The sequence below is a fragment of the Mus caroli genome, unplaced genomic scaffold, assembly GCF_978045245.1.
Source record: "Mus caroli unplaced genomic scaffold, Mus_caroli_1 scaffold_1, whole genome shotgun sequence".
Taxonomy (NCBI): domain Eukaryota; kingdom Metazoa; phylum Chordata; class Mammalia; order Rodentia; family Muridae; genus Mus; species Mus caroli.
In genome coordinates, this window is record NW_028227256.1 from 17303678 (window position 1) to 17319666 (window position 15989).

At 39.1% G+C, this 15989-nt stretch overlaps 1 protein-coding gene across 3 annotated transcripts in view; it reads right to left on the reverse strand.

Annotated features, from left to right (window-relative positions):
* Positions 1-15989, reverse strand: part of Pkhd1 (PKHD1 ciliary IPT domain containing fibrocystin/polyductin) — a 544477-nt gene that overhangs the window by 342695 nt on the left and 185793 nt on the right. For all 3 annotated transcript variants that reach the window (XM_029477026.2, XM_021159032.3, XM_085835877.1), the window contains exon 37: positions 1799-2011. In XM_029477026.2, the coding sequence (XP_029332886.1) occupies positions 1799-2011 (213 nt within the window). The remainder of the gene's footprint in view (positions 1-1798; positions 2012-15989) is intronic.

Consider the following 15989-nt stretch of genomic DNA (forward strand, 5'->3'; position numbering starts at 1 on the left):
CCCATCTGTAAGGGGATCTTAAGTACAACTGTAATTGAACTCTGCACAGGTTCTAATGAGGGAAAGGAAGAGGTTAAATAAATAAATAAATAACAGAATGGAGTTGTCTTTACTTGGTTTATAATGCTAAAATATTACTTGTTGGGAAATATAGGTATCTTCTAGATAATTATCAGTCAGTTTTCACTGAGAGGAGTAATGCTTACAAATGCCAATCTCTATGGCTTGCTTCAGTTAAGGTTCTATTTTTCACTGACATACAGCTGTAGTCATCAACTCAAGTCCATGTTGTAGTGTACAGGCTCGCAATCTGAAAGAACTGTCCTCTAAGAGGCTCTGTCAGCACCTGACTAATACAGATACAGATACAGATGATACAGATACAGATACAGATACAGATACAGATACAGATACAGATACAGATACAGATACAGATATACAGATACAGATATACAGATACAGATATACAGATACAGATATACAGATACAGATATACAGATACAGATATACAGATACAGATATACAGATACAGATATACAGATATACAGATACAGATATACAGATGATACAGACACAGATACAGATGACACAGACACAGACACAGACACAGACACAGACACAGACACAGACACAGACACAGACACAGACACAGATACAGATAGTCACAGCCAACCTTTGGACTGAGCCCGGAGACTCCAATGGAAGTTAGGGAAAAAAAACTGAAGGAACTGAAGGGGATTGCAGCCCCATAGGGAGAACAACAGTATCAACTAACCACCACCACCACCACCACCACCACCAATCACCACCACCACCACCCCAACCACCACCACCCGCCCCCCCGCCAGTCCCAGGGTCTAAACCACCAACCAAAGAGTATACATGGCTCCAGACACATATGTAGCAGAGGATGGCCTTATCTGGCATCAATGGGAGGGGAGGCTCTTGGTCCTGTGGAGGCTTGATATCCCAATGTAGTGGGATGCTAGAGAGGAGAGGTGGGAGTGGCTGGGTTGGGGAGCACCCTCTTAGAGACAAAGGGGAGGAGGGATGGGATGTGAGGTTTGCAGAGGGGAGACCAGGAAGGGAGACATTTGAAATGTGAATAAATTTAATAACCAATAAAAAGAAAAGAATTGCCCCTACATGGGACAGAATATTTCTAAGTGGAAATCAAGTGCCAAATGAATAAAGAATCACAATAGATTTTAAAATTTTTACTTTCCCATGAAGTACACTATTTCTGCTCACATTCAACAAACCAGAGGATGTCCAAGCTTGGTAGGGCAGGGAATATGGTTCAAACTTAGGGAAGCACTGGCAGTGATTTGATGGTGAGTGAGGATCTCCAGTTTCTTTACAGGAGCCACAGCACACTCTGCCTCTGATAATAATAATAATTATACATGGGCTTGGGAGATGGTTTATCAGGTAAGAGCACTGGCTGCTCTTCCAAAGGACCTGGGTTCAATTCCTAGCATCCACATGGCAGTTCACAACTGTCTGTAATTCCAGTTGCAGGAAATCCAACACAAAGACATAGATGCAGGCAAAACACTAATGTGCATAAAATAAAAAATAAATAAATCATGTTTTAAAAATACAAAAAGCGATAATAATTAGATGTGTTATACTTTTTAAAATGTGTTATAGAATGATTGATCCACTGCCTCAGACACATTTTAAATGATTTACCAATGGTCATTGTCCACATATTTTTCAGAAACAAACCCATTTCTGGATGTGTGTGTGTGTGTGTGTGTGTGTGTGTGTGTGTGTGTGTGTGTTGTCTACTTACCATGCAGGGAAAGAGTTCCATTCCTCACAGCTAGGAACTTGACCCCATAGGGAAAGAAGGGAGTGGAATGGACACTTCCATAGATTTTGATCTGAGCTTTGCCTTGAAAAGGCTTTTCCTCAGATCCAATATGGAGCTCTCCACCATCTGTAATAAGGATGGAGTGGGCTCTGAGCTCAATGGGTCCCAGATCCATGAAGATCAGCTTGCCACCTGACAAACAAAAAAGCAAGCTGTCAATCTCCAGGAGAATGAGGTTCATCCCATTTTGGCAGATCCAATGTTATGAAACTGCTTTTGTGTGTATGCTTCTTCTGGAAGTTGGACTTACTATATATTGAACTCTGCTCTAGAAGAACTATAAAGTAGCTCAGGTACCAGAGGATGGGAACATATCTTTAAAGCAGTTTTCATAAGATTATTACTATTTGTTGTAGCTTTCATGATGAGACTTTTTGTGCATTAATCCAAATGTCTAGCAATTTAGCGTTGGCTAAGTAAACAGTGAGGAAGTCACCAACTTTCCCAGTTGCAATAGATTAAACTTGTCAGGAAACTATGCATATGATGAAGCAGATACACAAGAGGCAAGTATAAAAGAAAATGTGCTAAAAGGGAAAGCATTACAATCCAAGGAAACAGTGGACTAACACCAAGGGTTTTGTGGAATGCTAGCTAGCCAGCATCCTCCACCCTTGCATTCCTCAACAAACCTTAATTTAGCAGCTTTTCCTCCCTGAGTGGAACCAGCCTATCAAGTAAGATGTCTAGTCATCCCAAACTCTAGATCTCAGACTGTCGTTTTGAGAAGAATGCAGAGCAAAGTGGAAGAGGAAGGGGAAGTCTTTAGATGCCATTCATTCCAGAGGTGGCATTTTAAAAATCCTGAAGATGGTTCCAGCTCCACAGCCCTTATTCTTTGCCCCAAAAGCCTTGATTTGTATTTGTTTCTGACTTCCACCAATTACGAAGCTATACAAAACCTTTAAAAATTGCTTTCTAGAGAAAAAGCAACTAATTTGGCATCAGTCTGTTCAGATGTATCAATCTTGGTAACATATGAAAGTGAATCTAAACTAAAATTATTGTTAGAATAAGTAATTAAATTCTTTTAAGGAAACTGGTTTCTTCTTGATACTTAATTGGTGTATGTTTCATATGATGTATCAATTATAACAGTATCATTAATAACTTTGTGATAAGTATAGTATCTAACTATAACACCAATTCCTAGCATAACTAGAAAGAGCTGTAAGAGTCCTTGGTGTAAACACATCACAAAAATACTAAGCTATGCTCTTCCCTATAGTATAGTGGTCAGAGCTATAAACTCTATTGTTGTTTTTCTTGTTATTGTTTATAACTATTTTCTGCCTTATAGAATATTTTTATTAATTCCTTGAGAATTTCATACACACATGTAAAAATATTTTGACTTTATTCACCCTTGTTCCTCCTTTTAGTTCCTCCCAAGATCCATTACACTCTTACCTACCCTCTCTCTCAAATTTCTTTATTTTTTCATAACTGAGTAAAATTCATACTGACCAAATAATCCTAGCTGTGGGGCTAATCACTGGAATATGATTGATCTACCGGGGTCATCCCACTAAAGAAAACTGACTCCCCTCCTCCAGCAACCATCAACTGTCAGTCGTTCCTCAGTTGGGGTGGGTGCTGATTAGGTTGCTTCCACAGCCATGCCATAGAATGATTACTGTCTTGATCTTGTACAGGTCTTTCTTATGCCGGTATTCACAGCTGCAGTAATTTCATGAGTGCCATGGTCCTGTCAGTTCCAGAAAACACTGATTTGGCAAGTCTTCCTCAACCACTAGAATTCCTCTCCTCCAAACTCTGTAATAGTGTCTCACTTTACTCAGAATACATTTCATAGTCTTTATATCAGGCTAAGAAAAGCCCCTCATAGTTTTCTGGCTATCTCCAATGCCTCTCCAAAGTCATCTTACAAAATTTAACCTTCATTTGTTCTTCTATGGCTTGAAAAGGGCTTATCAACTAATGAATGAGTTTATTGCAAATAGCCTCCGTTAATGGAATTAAGAAGATAGAGATTTAAGCCAACCATTGTGTTTGGAGGTGGGAACCTTTACAAGTGTAAGATTAGGTCAGAGATTGGAGAGCCTTGATTGAATCCTGGTTGCTTTATAAAGGGGATGGAGACTGAGCATGCATACAGAGAGGTACACACATATTCCTACAGTAGAATTATGTACAAGCAGGGGAGGAATACTTGCAAAAGCCCTTTCCATGCCCTATGGACATGTCAGCTGAAATAAATCTATTTTCATTACAAAATATTCTACCACAAGTATTTCATTACACTAACAAAAGCTAACTAATACATGTTTCAAATGTATTGGCCTACCTGTTAGACTTTATGATCTAGTTTGGGGTTTCGTTTTTTTGTTGCTGATGTTTTTGTTTGTTCGTTTGTTTTAGTGCTGTAGATATCAATTCCAAGATATCAAACATTCTAGGAAAGTACTCATTGCTAGCCCTTGACTATAAGTTCTCAGATAAGCCCTCTAACCATGGTAAATACTGTTCCTTTACTTACAAATTTCTTTGGCTTATATGAAATAGCTTGTCTTACCCCCACAACCACTACATGCTTTTTCTTTGTAACATCTGAAAGGCATACTACATATTTGTGTGTTTATTTTCTGTTCTTTTTGTGTCAGAATGTATTCTTCATGGGACAATTGCCAATTTTGTTCATTTTCAATATCTGGTGACTAGAGCAGCCATTGAGAGGGGACTAGCACTTAGTATATAATTGTTGAATGAATCTGATCCAAATATAAACATATACTCTCACTTCTATCTTACCAGAAAAGATAGCAATATATTTCTATATGAAATGTGAGACATTATTCCAATAACTTAAAGCAAAAGACGTAGATAGAGAAAGCTGTCAGAAGTATCTCAAGGGACAGTTGTTACTTTTACAAAGAAGATATTGGTAAGGGACTATACAGACCAAAGACTCTTCAACTAGCTGAAATTTGTCTTGAATTCAATATATTAATCCATGGTTCAGAAGTGTTATTCTCCTAGAAACAACTGGAAGTACTTAACAATGAACAAAAGGAGAGAAGGAAAAACCCTAGACATCTGTAGGTATTTTTGTACACCTCTATTTTAATGCAGAGATGATGTTGAAGAAATGTTTGACCAATTGTCAGATTTAGAGACCATTTCTCTGACCTTGTTCTAAAACTTCTCTCCAGCTTTTTTGGCTCATTGCCATACCTTCCAGTCTTCAATCCTAAATCCCAAGCCACACACCATCAGTAACAGTTACAGGATATTTACTTGGACTAGAACCTCTTATACTCCCTTTACTTAAACATAATTTAGAGACACTCCATCTAGGTAGTCAAATCATCACTTTGTAAAGTATTCAAGGGAGTTTCTCCAACCAATTATGATACAATTCACTAAGATAATGCTCATTTTGTAGGCTCTTAATTTGGTGCCTGGTAGACACTCATTTTTCTGTTACTTTCATACTTTCCACTTTCATTTCCCAACTGTTGCTAATGTCTACCCACTTTGAACAATGGTCCCAAAACTATCAGGCTATTGACTTCCAATAGCTTAGAGTTATTAGTCTTGACTTTCATTTTGAACTGTGTCCTGTGTAAACCATACTGTAAGACAGAAAAGCTATCTACAATCCAAGACACTTCCTTTTGGAAATCTCCAGGCCTGCTGCCAGATAATGGTAGCACTTTGCTTACTAGGCAACTAAAGGAGCCACAGCAATCTTGACATTAATTTTTCCATCAACTGTTATGGCATCTAGAAATGAGCCTGAACTAAACGCCACTGTGAACAAAAAAGAGCGAATGAACCCTGTGTTCACATAATGATATCAATTAAAATATTTTCACTCACACCATTCATTTCTTCATGAATAATGTGCAAATGATGGACCACAAATTTGCATGGAAGGACTTCCCATTTTAAACACTCAGAGAATCAGAATTGGCTTTGGTGAACAAGTACTGAAGGTCATGCTCCAGCCCTAGCTGTTATATGCATCTAACTGGCCCTTAGTAGAACCTGTAGCTTCACTACTTAGGGACAGTTCCATTTTCTCTGTTACAAAGTGGGGGGTGAGGAGTGGGGGAACCACACATCTGCTAAGATACTTCCAAATGTAAAACATTTGTCATTTCTACGTATACAGATAACACAGTCTCCCTCGGTTTTTACATTCACAATGAAAATATTCAATAAGATGAATGAAGAGTCTCAGAAAATAAAGCTTATTAGAATAAATCAAAGTTGATTAAAACAAAATAGACTCAGCTGACATGAGTGGACTGACTGACTATACAAGACATGGGACCTGTCTGAATATCAGGCTCCTTTTGTTGACATTTTTGGTTGCTCTTTGTTTGTGTGTCTCTTTCCTTACCGTCTAGTCATGTCATTCGTATTTTCCCCTTATGATCAGTGAATTTAAGATGGGCTATTTTCAAAGCATATCTCTTCTAATGAGATTACAATGAGTTACAAATGAGATCTCATGATCCAGTCTTGTGACCACATGATGACTTCAATATCCTTTTGCCACAGACTAAGAAAACACAATAGAACTTTTCCTCCAAGCCTCCTCCTACCACCACTCTTATCTAAAATCTACCTAGTAAAAATGTAGTCAGATCTGAAGAGAGGAAGGAGACCAGTGAGAGGGTGGAAAGAAGATCCAGAGAAGGGTTAATGAGGCATAGCTATGATACAACTACAGCTTAAGTACCCATGAAAATGTCTCAAGGAAGCCCATTGTTTTATATAATGATGAACAGATAACAATATTTAAAAATAAATTTTAAAAAGAACTTATTTGGATGTTCATTTGATATTAATAATGGTGTGAAGCACAGGTTCTGAGATCAACTGTAAATTTGGAATCCCTCTTCAGCTAATATTAAGCAAGGTTGTTTTCATAGCGGCATTTATGTGAAAATATGTTAACCTAAACAAGTTTGCCTATGGCTTCTTTCTATAAGGCTTATGTTCATTTTGTTACTGGAGATATATCCTTCCAAAACGGATATATAACAGATTAAAAAAGGGATATATGACAGATCACAAAGATCAGTCGCTAAATGTATAAACCTAGGCTTTGTCCCCTTGTACCATTAAGCAAAATTTTAAACACATTGAAAAAATTTGGTAGAAATTTTTGATACACCATTTATAGAGAGGACCTAGTAAGAATGTTAATGAAGGGAGAAGAGTTCAGTCCAAAGAGAACAAGTACTTTGTGTTGAGAGTACTGCTAAAACAGGATGAATTCATGACTATGAACATCATAAACCCAGCTAAAAAGCATGCCCTTGCTCCATCTGTAGCAAAGTAGAGATAGGTGCAGAATGGAGAAAGTTTGTTGAGGACCTTAGCTCTTCGCATATAAAATAGTCCTGTGGTACCCAAAGCAGAGCCTTGCTGTAGAAGGAACCAAAAGTGATGTTTCTCTAGGTTTGTGTAAAAGCTAGAATTTCCATCCTCACAAAGTCAGCTTGAAATCAGTCTAGAGTGAGCTGCTTCATAGAATGAAGCCTTGAACATAGGAGAGAAGTAGGTCGACATTATTTCTTTACTTCATAGAGTCCGACCCCACTTGTTAAAGCTACAGTCAAGAGCAGAGCTGAAATCAGCCTTTCCATGTGACTCTAAAATTGCTTGTTATGACTTGCATGAAAGCTGACTGCATCTTCACAAGTGGCCTAGGGTAATTTTATAAAAATCAATCAACCATCATTACAGTTGCTTCCCCCTCTAAAATACATAAACGAACACATCTTTTATATGCAATTACTCATTTGCATCAAACGTCTCTGATTTCTCTGGAAAGGAAGTAAAAGAGACTTTTAGCAGCTAGTTAAGGTTTGAAGGAAAAAGAAAAGAAACATGAAAACAAACTTTTGGCTAGCTGTAAAATTAATCATCGTCTGTAATGACCACAAAATAATCTGTTATGCTTTATAAAGAAAACATACATTGTTTTAAAGACAACTTCCTTACAAAAAAGAAAATGTGTTTTATCTTTATACCAATAATCTCTGAAAGAGCTGCCTTTCCCTGTCTTTAATTCTTTCATTCCTTTCTCTTGTAATTTCTACTCACAGCTGGGCCTTTGTCCCACATTCCTACTACAACTGTTTCTGTCATGGTGATACATTTTATTCATATTGGCCTCAACCTTCCATGTACCTGGTAACTCATCCTTTCCTGGAATTCCTTCACCCCACCTGCCCACTACTGTATGACTGTATGGCCCTAGTTTTCTTCCTTCCTTCCTTCCTTCCTTCCTTCCTTCCTTCCTTCCTTCCTTCCTTCCTTCCTTCCTTCCTTCCTTCCTCCCTCCCTCCCTCCCTCCCTCCCTCTCTTTCCTTTCCTTTCTTCTTTCCTTCCTTCTTTCCTTCCTTCCTTCTCTTCTTCTTATTTTCTTCTTCTTCTTCTTCTTCTTCTTCTTCTTCTTCTTCTTCTTCTTCTTCTTCTTCTTCTTCTTCTTCTTCCTCCTTCTCTCTCTCTCTCTCTCTCTCTCTCTCTCTCTCTCTCTCTCTCTCTCTCTCTCTCTCTCTCTCTCTCTTGAAATAAGGTCCCATATGTAGCTCTGGCTGTTCTGGAAAAACTTACTATGTTTACCAGGCTGGCCTCGAACTCACAGAGATCCACCTGCTTCTGCCTCCCAAATAACAAAAATATATTGTAACACAACATGCTTACTCAAAAAAGAAAGGCCTTCATGTGGGTCCTGAACAAGTGGAATAGAAGCTATCCAGAAAGTTGTTGCCTGTGAGTTATACTAGCTGGGCTGCCTTCTCTGGCCTCAATGGGAGAGAAAGAGCCTAGGCTCCTAGAAACTTAATATGCCAGGGTGGAGGGAATGCCCAGGGGCCCCCAACCTGCTCAGAAGAGAAAAAGAGGAAGATGGGGAGAAGTGATGGGAGGAGGTGACCTGGAAAGGGGCAGTGAACAGGATATAAAGTGAATAAGTAAAAAATTAAAATTAAATTTAAAAAAGGAGCAAATATTTATTAAATACTTACCATGGACCAAACTCATTGAACATTTTATTTAAAATAACCTTGAGGAGAGCACTGGCTGTCCTCGAAATTCCTCGACTTAAAGGCATTCATTACTCCAACATTGGCCCATCTTCCTCCTAATTCCCAGGCAGCCATCCCACTGGTAGCTGATCTCTCTGATTATCCCAACCAATGACACTTCATGTGTCCAAAGACTCATCACTCTGGTGACTGTTCTTATTAGTGCATGTACATCGCCTTCACTGTCCTCATATTATCTCAAGGATTAAAAATCAAGGTATCTAGTTGGCGATTACTCCCAAACTTTTAACCCAAATTCCAATCTCATCTCTGAACTCAACTGATACCCCCAACCTCCTAGTCAATACTTGGGTGTCCAATAATCTTTTCAATCCAACAGTTCAAAACCTAAACTCCTCTTATCTGAAATCTGGTTAACCCTATACAGTTGCCTAGTCCCACAACTCTAGAATCAACTTTCACTCAGACCCAACAACAAATCCCACAGGCAATTTTATGCATCCTATGTTCAAATTATCCTCATGACCTAGTACTTCTCCCCAACTGAATATATACCCTTAGGACCTAAGTAATTTTTATCTCAATTTTGCATTACAGAAAGAGCTTGGATTTGTTTGTTTTGTTTTTCATAGAAACAACATTAACCATTTCTTTGCTTAAAATCCTGTAATTGTCCTCATTACTTTCAAAGACAAAGCCTACTGCACATTTCCGGGTTGGTCTTTAACTTTATCTTCCTCTACTCCCTTCTTTTTATTATTAGATATTTTCTTTATATACAAATATTTTCTTTATATTTCAAATGCTATCCTGAAAGTACCCTATAAACCCCCCGACCCCCTGCACAGCTTCCCTACCCACCTACTCCCACTTCTTGGCCCTGGCATTCCCCTGTACTGGAGCATATAAAATTTGGAACACCATGGGGCCTCTCTTCCCAGTGATGGCCAGCTAGGCCATCTTCTGCTACATATGCAGCTAGAGACACGAGCTCTGGGGGTACTGGTTAGTTCATATTGCTGTTCCACCTATTGGGTTGCAGACCCCTTCAACTCCTTGAGAGCTTCCTCTAGCTTCTCCATTGGGGGCCCTCTGATCCATGTTATAGATGACTGTGACCATCCACTTCTGTATTTGCAAGGCAAAGGCATAGCCTCATATGAGACAGCTATACCAGGGTCCCTTCAGCAAAATCTTGTTGGCATATGCAATAGTGTCTGGGTTTGGTGGCTGATTATGGGATGGATCCCTAGGTGGGATAGTCTCTGGATAGTCCATCCTTTCAACTTAGCTCCAAACTTTGTCTCTGTAACTCATTTCAAGGGTATTTTCTTCCCTATTTTAAGGAGGAATGAAGTCACCCTCCACCTTGGTCTTCCCTCTTCTTGATTTTCTAGTGTTTTTCAAATTGTATCTTGGGTGTTCTATGTTTCTGGGTTAATATCCACTTATCAGTGAGTGCATATCAAATGACTTCTTTTGTGACTGGGTTATCTCACTAAGGATGATATCCTCCAGATACATCCATTTGTCCAAGATTTTCGTAAATTCAATGTTTTTAATAGATGAGTATTACTCCTTTGTGTAAATGTTCCACGTTTTCTGTACCCATTCTTCTGTTGAGGGACAACTAGGTTCTTTCCAGGTTTGGGCTATTATAAATAAGGCTGCTATGAAAATAGTGGAGCATGTGTTCTTGTTACGAGTTGGAAATTCTTCTGGGTATATACCCAGAAGAGGTACTTGCTGGATCTTCTGGTAGTATTATGTCCAATTTTCTGAGGAATCTCCAGACTGGCTTGCAGAGTGGTTGTACAAGCTTGCAATCCCACCAGCAATGGAGGAGTGTTCCTCTTTCTCCACATTCATGCCAGCATCTGCTGTCCCCTGAATTTTTGATCATAACCATTCTGACTGGTGTGAGGTGGCATCTCAAAGTTGTTTTGATTTGCATTTCCCTGATTGTTGAGGATGTTGAACATTTTTTCAGGTGCTTCTCAGCCATTCAGTATTCCTCAGTTGAGAATTCTTTGTTTGGCTCTGTACCCCATTTTTAATGGGGTTATTTGAATTTCTGGAGTCCAGCTTCTCCAGTTCTTTGTATATATTGGATATTAGTCCCCTATCAGATTTAGGATTGGTATAAATCATTTCCCAATCATTTGGTGGCCTTTTATTCTTTTTTTTTTTTTTTTTTTTTTTTGGTTTTTCGAGACAGGGTTTCTCTGTGTAGCCCTGGCTGTCCTGGAACTCACTTTGTAGACCAGGCTGGCCTCGAACTCAGAAATCCGCCTGCCTCTGCCTCCCGAGTGCTGGGATTAAAGGTGTGCGCCACCACGCCCGGCTTGTGGCCTTTTATTCTTATTGACAGTGTCTTTTGCCTTACAGAAGATTTGCAATTTAATGAAGTCCCTTTTGTCATTGCTGTTCTGTTTAGGAATATTTCCCCTGTGCTCATATCTTTAAGGCTTTTCCCCACTTTCTCCTCTATAAATTTCAGTGTCTCTGGTTTTATGTGGAAGTCTTTGATCCATTTAGACTTGAGCTTTCTACAAGGAGATAAGGATGGATCAATTCACATTCTTCTACATGATAACCACCAGTTGTGCCAGCACCATTTGTTGAAAATGGTGTCCTTTTCCCAATGGATGGTTTTAGCTCCCTTGTCAAAGATCAAGTGACCATAGGTGTGTGGATTCATTTCTGGGTCTTCAATTCTATTCCATTGGTCTGCCTGTCTGTCACTGTACCAGTACCATGCAGTTTTTATCACAATTGCTCTGTAGTTCAGCTTAATGTCAGGCATGGTGATTCCAGCAGAGGTTCTTTTATTGTTGAGAATAGTTTTTGCTATCCTCGGTTTTTTATTATTCCAGATGAATTTGCAATTTGCACTTTCTAACTCAGTGAAGAATTGAGTTGGAATTTTGATGGGGATTGCATTGAATCTGTAGATTGCTTTTGGTAGGATAGCCATTTTGACGATATTAATCCTGCCAATCCATGACCATGGGAGTTCTTTGCATCTTCTGAGATCTTCTTCAATTTCTTTCTTCAGAGACTTGAAGTTCTTATCATACAGATCTTTCACTTCCTTAGTTAGAGTCACACCAAGGTATTTTATATTATTTGTGACTACTGTGAAGGATGTTGTTTCCCTAATTTCTTTCTCAGTCGGTTTATCGTTCATGTAGAGAAAGGCCATTGATTTGTTTGAGTTAATTTTATATCCAACTATTGCACTGAAGCTGTTTATCAGGTTTAGGAGTTCTATGATGGAATTTTTGGGGCCACTTATATATACTATCATATCATCTGCAAATAGTGATATTTTGACATCTTCCTTTCCAATTTGTATCCCCTTGATCTCCTTTTGTTGTCAAATTGCTCTGGCTAGAACTTCAAATACTATATTGAAGAGGTAGGGAGAAAGTGGGCAGCCTTGTCTAGTCCCTGATTTTAGTGGGATTGCTTCGAGTTTCTCTCCATTTAGTTTGATGTTAGCTACTGGTTTCCTGTAGATTGTTTTTATTATATTTAGGTATGGGCCTTCAATTCCGGATCTTTCCAAGACTTTTGTCATGAAGGAGTGTTGGATTTTGTCAAATGCTTTCTCAGCATCTAAAAAGATGATCATGTGGTTTTTGTCTTTGAGTTTGTTTATATAGTGGATTATGTTGATGGATTTCTGTATATTAAACGAGTCCTGCATCCCTGGGATGAAGCCTACTTGGTCATGATGGATGAGTTTTTTGATGTGTTCTTGGATTTGTTTGCGAGGATTTTATTGAGTATTTTTGCATCGATATTCATAACGGAAATTGATCTGAAGTTCTCTTTCTTTGCTGGATCTTTGTGTGGTTTAGGTATCAGAGTAAATGTGGCTTCATAGAATGAATTGGGGAAAGTACCTTCTGTTTCTATTTTGTTGAATAGTTTGAGGAGAGTTGGAATTAGGTCTTCTTTGAAGGTCTGATAGAACTCTGCACTAAAGCCATCTGGTCCTGGGCTTTGTTTGGTTGGGAGACTATTGATGACTGCTTCTATTTCTTTAGGGTAAATAGGACTGGTTAGATCATTAATCTGATCCTGATTTAAGTTTGGTGCCTGGTATCTGTCTAGGAAGTTGTCCATTTCGTACAGGTTTTCTTGTTTTGTTGACTATAGCCTTTTGTAATAGGATCTGATGATGTTTTGGATTTCCTCAGGTTCTATTGTTATGTCTCCTTTTTCATTTTTGATTTTGTTAATTAGGATACTGTCCCTGTGCCCTCTAGTTAATCTGGCTAAGGGTTTATCTATCTTGTTGATTTTCTCAAAGAACCAGCTCCTGCATGGGTTGATTCTTTGAATAGTTCTTTTTGCTTCCATTTGATTGATTTCAGCCCTGAGTTTAATTATTTCCTGCCCTCTACTCCTCTTGGGTGAATTTCCTTCCTTTATTTCTAGAGCTTCTAGGTGTGCTGTCAGGCTGCTAGTGTATGCTCTCTCTAGTTTCTTTTTGGAGGCACTCAGGGCTATGAGTTTTCCTCTTAGGACTGCCTTCCCAAAATTTGGGTATGTTATGGCTTCATTTTTCATTAAACTCTAAAAAGTCTTTAATTTCTTTCTTTATTTCATCTTTGACCAAGGAATCATTGAGTAGAGTGTTGTTCAGTTTCCATGTGAATGTTGGCTTTCTATTATTTATGCTGTCGTTGAAGATCAGCCTTAGTCCGTGGTGATCAGATAGGATGCATGGGATGATTTCAATATTTTTGTATCTGTGGAGGCCTACCTTGTGACCAATTATATGGTCAGTTTTGAAGGAGGTACCATGTGGCGCTGAGAGGAAGGTATATCCTTTTGTTTTAGGATAAAATGTTCTGTACATATCTAATAAATCCATTTGTTTCATAAGTTCTGTTAGTGTGCATGTGTCTCTGTTTAGTTTCTGTTTCCAGGAACTGTCCATTGGTGAGAGTGGGGTGTTGAAGTCTCCCACTATTATTGTGTGGGGTGCAATACGTGCTTTGAGCTTTACTAAAGTTTCTTTAGTGAATGTGTCTGCCCTTGTATTTGGAGCATAGATATTAAGAACTGAGAATTCCTCTTGGAGGATTTTACCTTTGTTGAGTATGCTCCTTGTCTTTTTTGATAACTTTGGGTTGGAAGTCAATTTTATTTGATATTAGAATGGCTACTCCAGCTTGTTTCTTTGGACCATTTGCTTGGAAAATTGTTTTCCAGCCTTTCACTCTGCCTCTACTCCCTTGTTAAACCAATGATCCCATTGCATTGATCATCGTCCCATCTTGTAGCATTTACCCTTGATGTATATAAAGTTCCCTACCCACCTTTCCTCAATATGGGTCCCCTGCCCATCTCAAGCCACTGCTGCATATTGCTCATAGGAGTAAGAAGTCTAATAAAAACATAACTCACCTGCTTATGGTTCACTGTTTTCCTTATAAAAGAAAACTCTGTAGGAGAAAGAGTTAAACCAGATTCATCCATAGCCATAGTTCCTGTGCCTACAGCAGTGCCTGGGCTATGGGAAATAGTTAATTATTTACTTAACAATTTTAATCTATGGAAGTAGAACGAAAAAAGAAGACACAAAATGGAAGAAGGGTCAATTGACTATCCACATGCAAAGCCTAGCATAATAAAAATTAAATAGATTAGAATAATCAGCAGGTTGCAAATGTAGGACTCTTGGGAAATTTTTTAGAGTTCTTTATTTATTATGTGTATACAGTGTTCTACATGCATGTGTGCCTGCAAGCCAGAAGAGGGTACCAGATCTCATTATTAATGGTTGTGAGCCATGATGTGATTGCTGAGAATTAAACTCAGGACCTCTGGAAGAGCAGCCAGTGTGCTTAATCTCTGAGTCATCTCTCCAGTCCAGTAGGAAACGTTTTAAAAGGTGTGAAAGGAGCAATGAGGTGTCAAATGTTTTGTACCACTTTTAGGAGGATTAGGAGAGTAAAGATTTGGAGGAATAGCATCTTTGTTGAGCAGGTGAGTATAAGGGAGACAAGAAATGAGCAATGAACTCAAGATTCAGTCTGCAAAGAGAGGCACAGTGAGACTGAGACTGATGCAAGACTCAAAAAAGTATCCAAGGTCTCCAATTAACTAGATCACCTGTCTATTCAAACCTTGAACTACCTGGATTGGAGGAAGCAAGTTACTGAATTTATTTGCTCACAGTGACTACTAACCTTCATTTATATTTTTTCTTAAATAATTTAGCAGCATATATATCACAACTTTTCAACTGTTAACTAGTCGAATAAGTAGTCAGGGGAGCTGCAGATTAGTGCCTATGGAGAATGACAGGTGACTGTACATTCAGGATGCACAGATCGTACTCTGCCTTGATAAGGGAGAACTAGCTATGATATGGGCTGCAGTGGAGTGTGAAGCTACACTCTGCTGCTTTGTGCTGTTTGGAGGGTGGGAGCCATGTAGAGGTGAGTAAGAACAGAGGAGAATAGTGTTTAGGCAAGGCAGCCACAGCCTGAAGCCTGCATTGTGATAGGATGCACACCACACTATTTCCTTTGTTGGCAAGATCCAAATTAGACTCGTGCCTGATCCACTGGAGCAGAGCCTGGGAAGCCTTCGAGGTGGGCTTGTCCCCGGCCAGAGAGGCGGAAAATCAATTTGGCTGGCAAACGAGAGCCCCCAAGAGCTCAGTCCACGCTCCATAATCCTATCCACTAGCAGCTCAGGAAATAGAAGCCTAAGTCCTCACATATTCATGGAGGATGTGAGGCATAAATCATGCTTTAAGGATCAGGGGCAAAGGGAATGGACTCTCTGGCTGGCTACTAATTAATCAAGCACAGAACACCTAAACTTAGCATCCTGGGATGAAGCCACTTACACACCAGCAAGCAAGCAGGGGCTACTGCTGCTCTTCCCCATCTCTTTTTCCTTTCAATTAAAACAGATATAGGCTGAAAATTTCCCCTTTAGCTGATGCTGCTTACACGCACATACCCCTTGCAGTCCCATTCTCCCTTTAATTAAAAAACATGCTTATTGCAATACTTGCCAGAATCGCTTTAACGGTATTTTAATTGTAA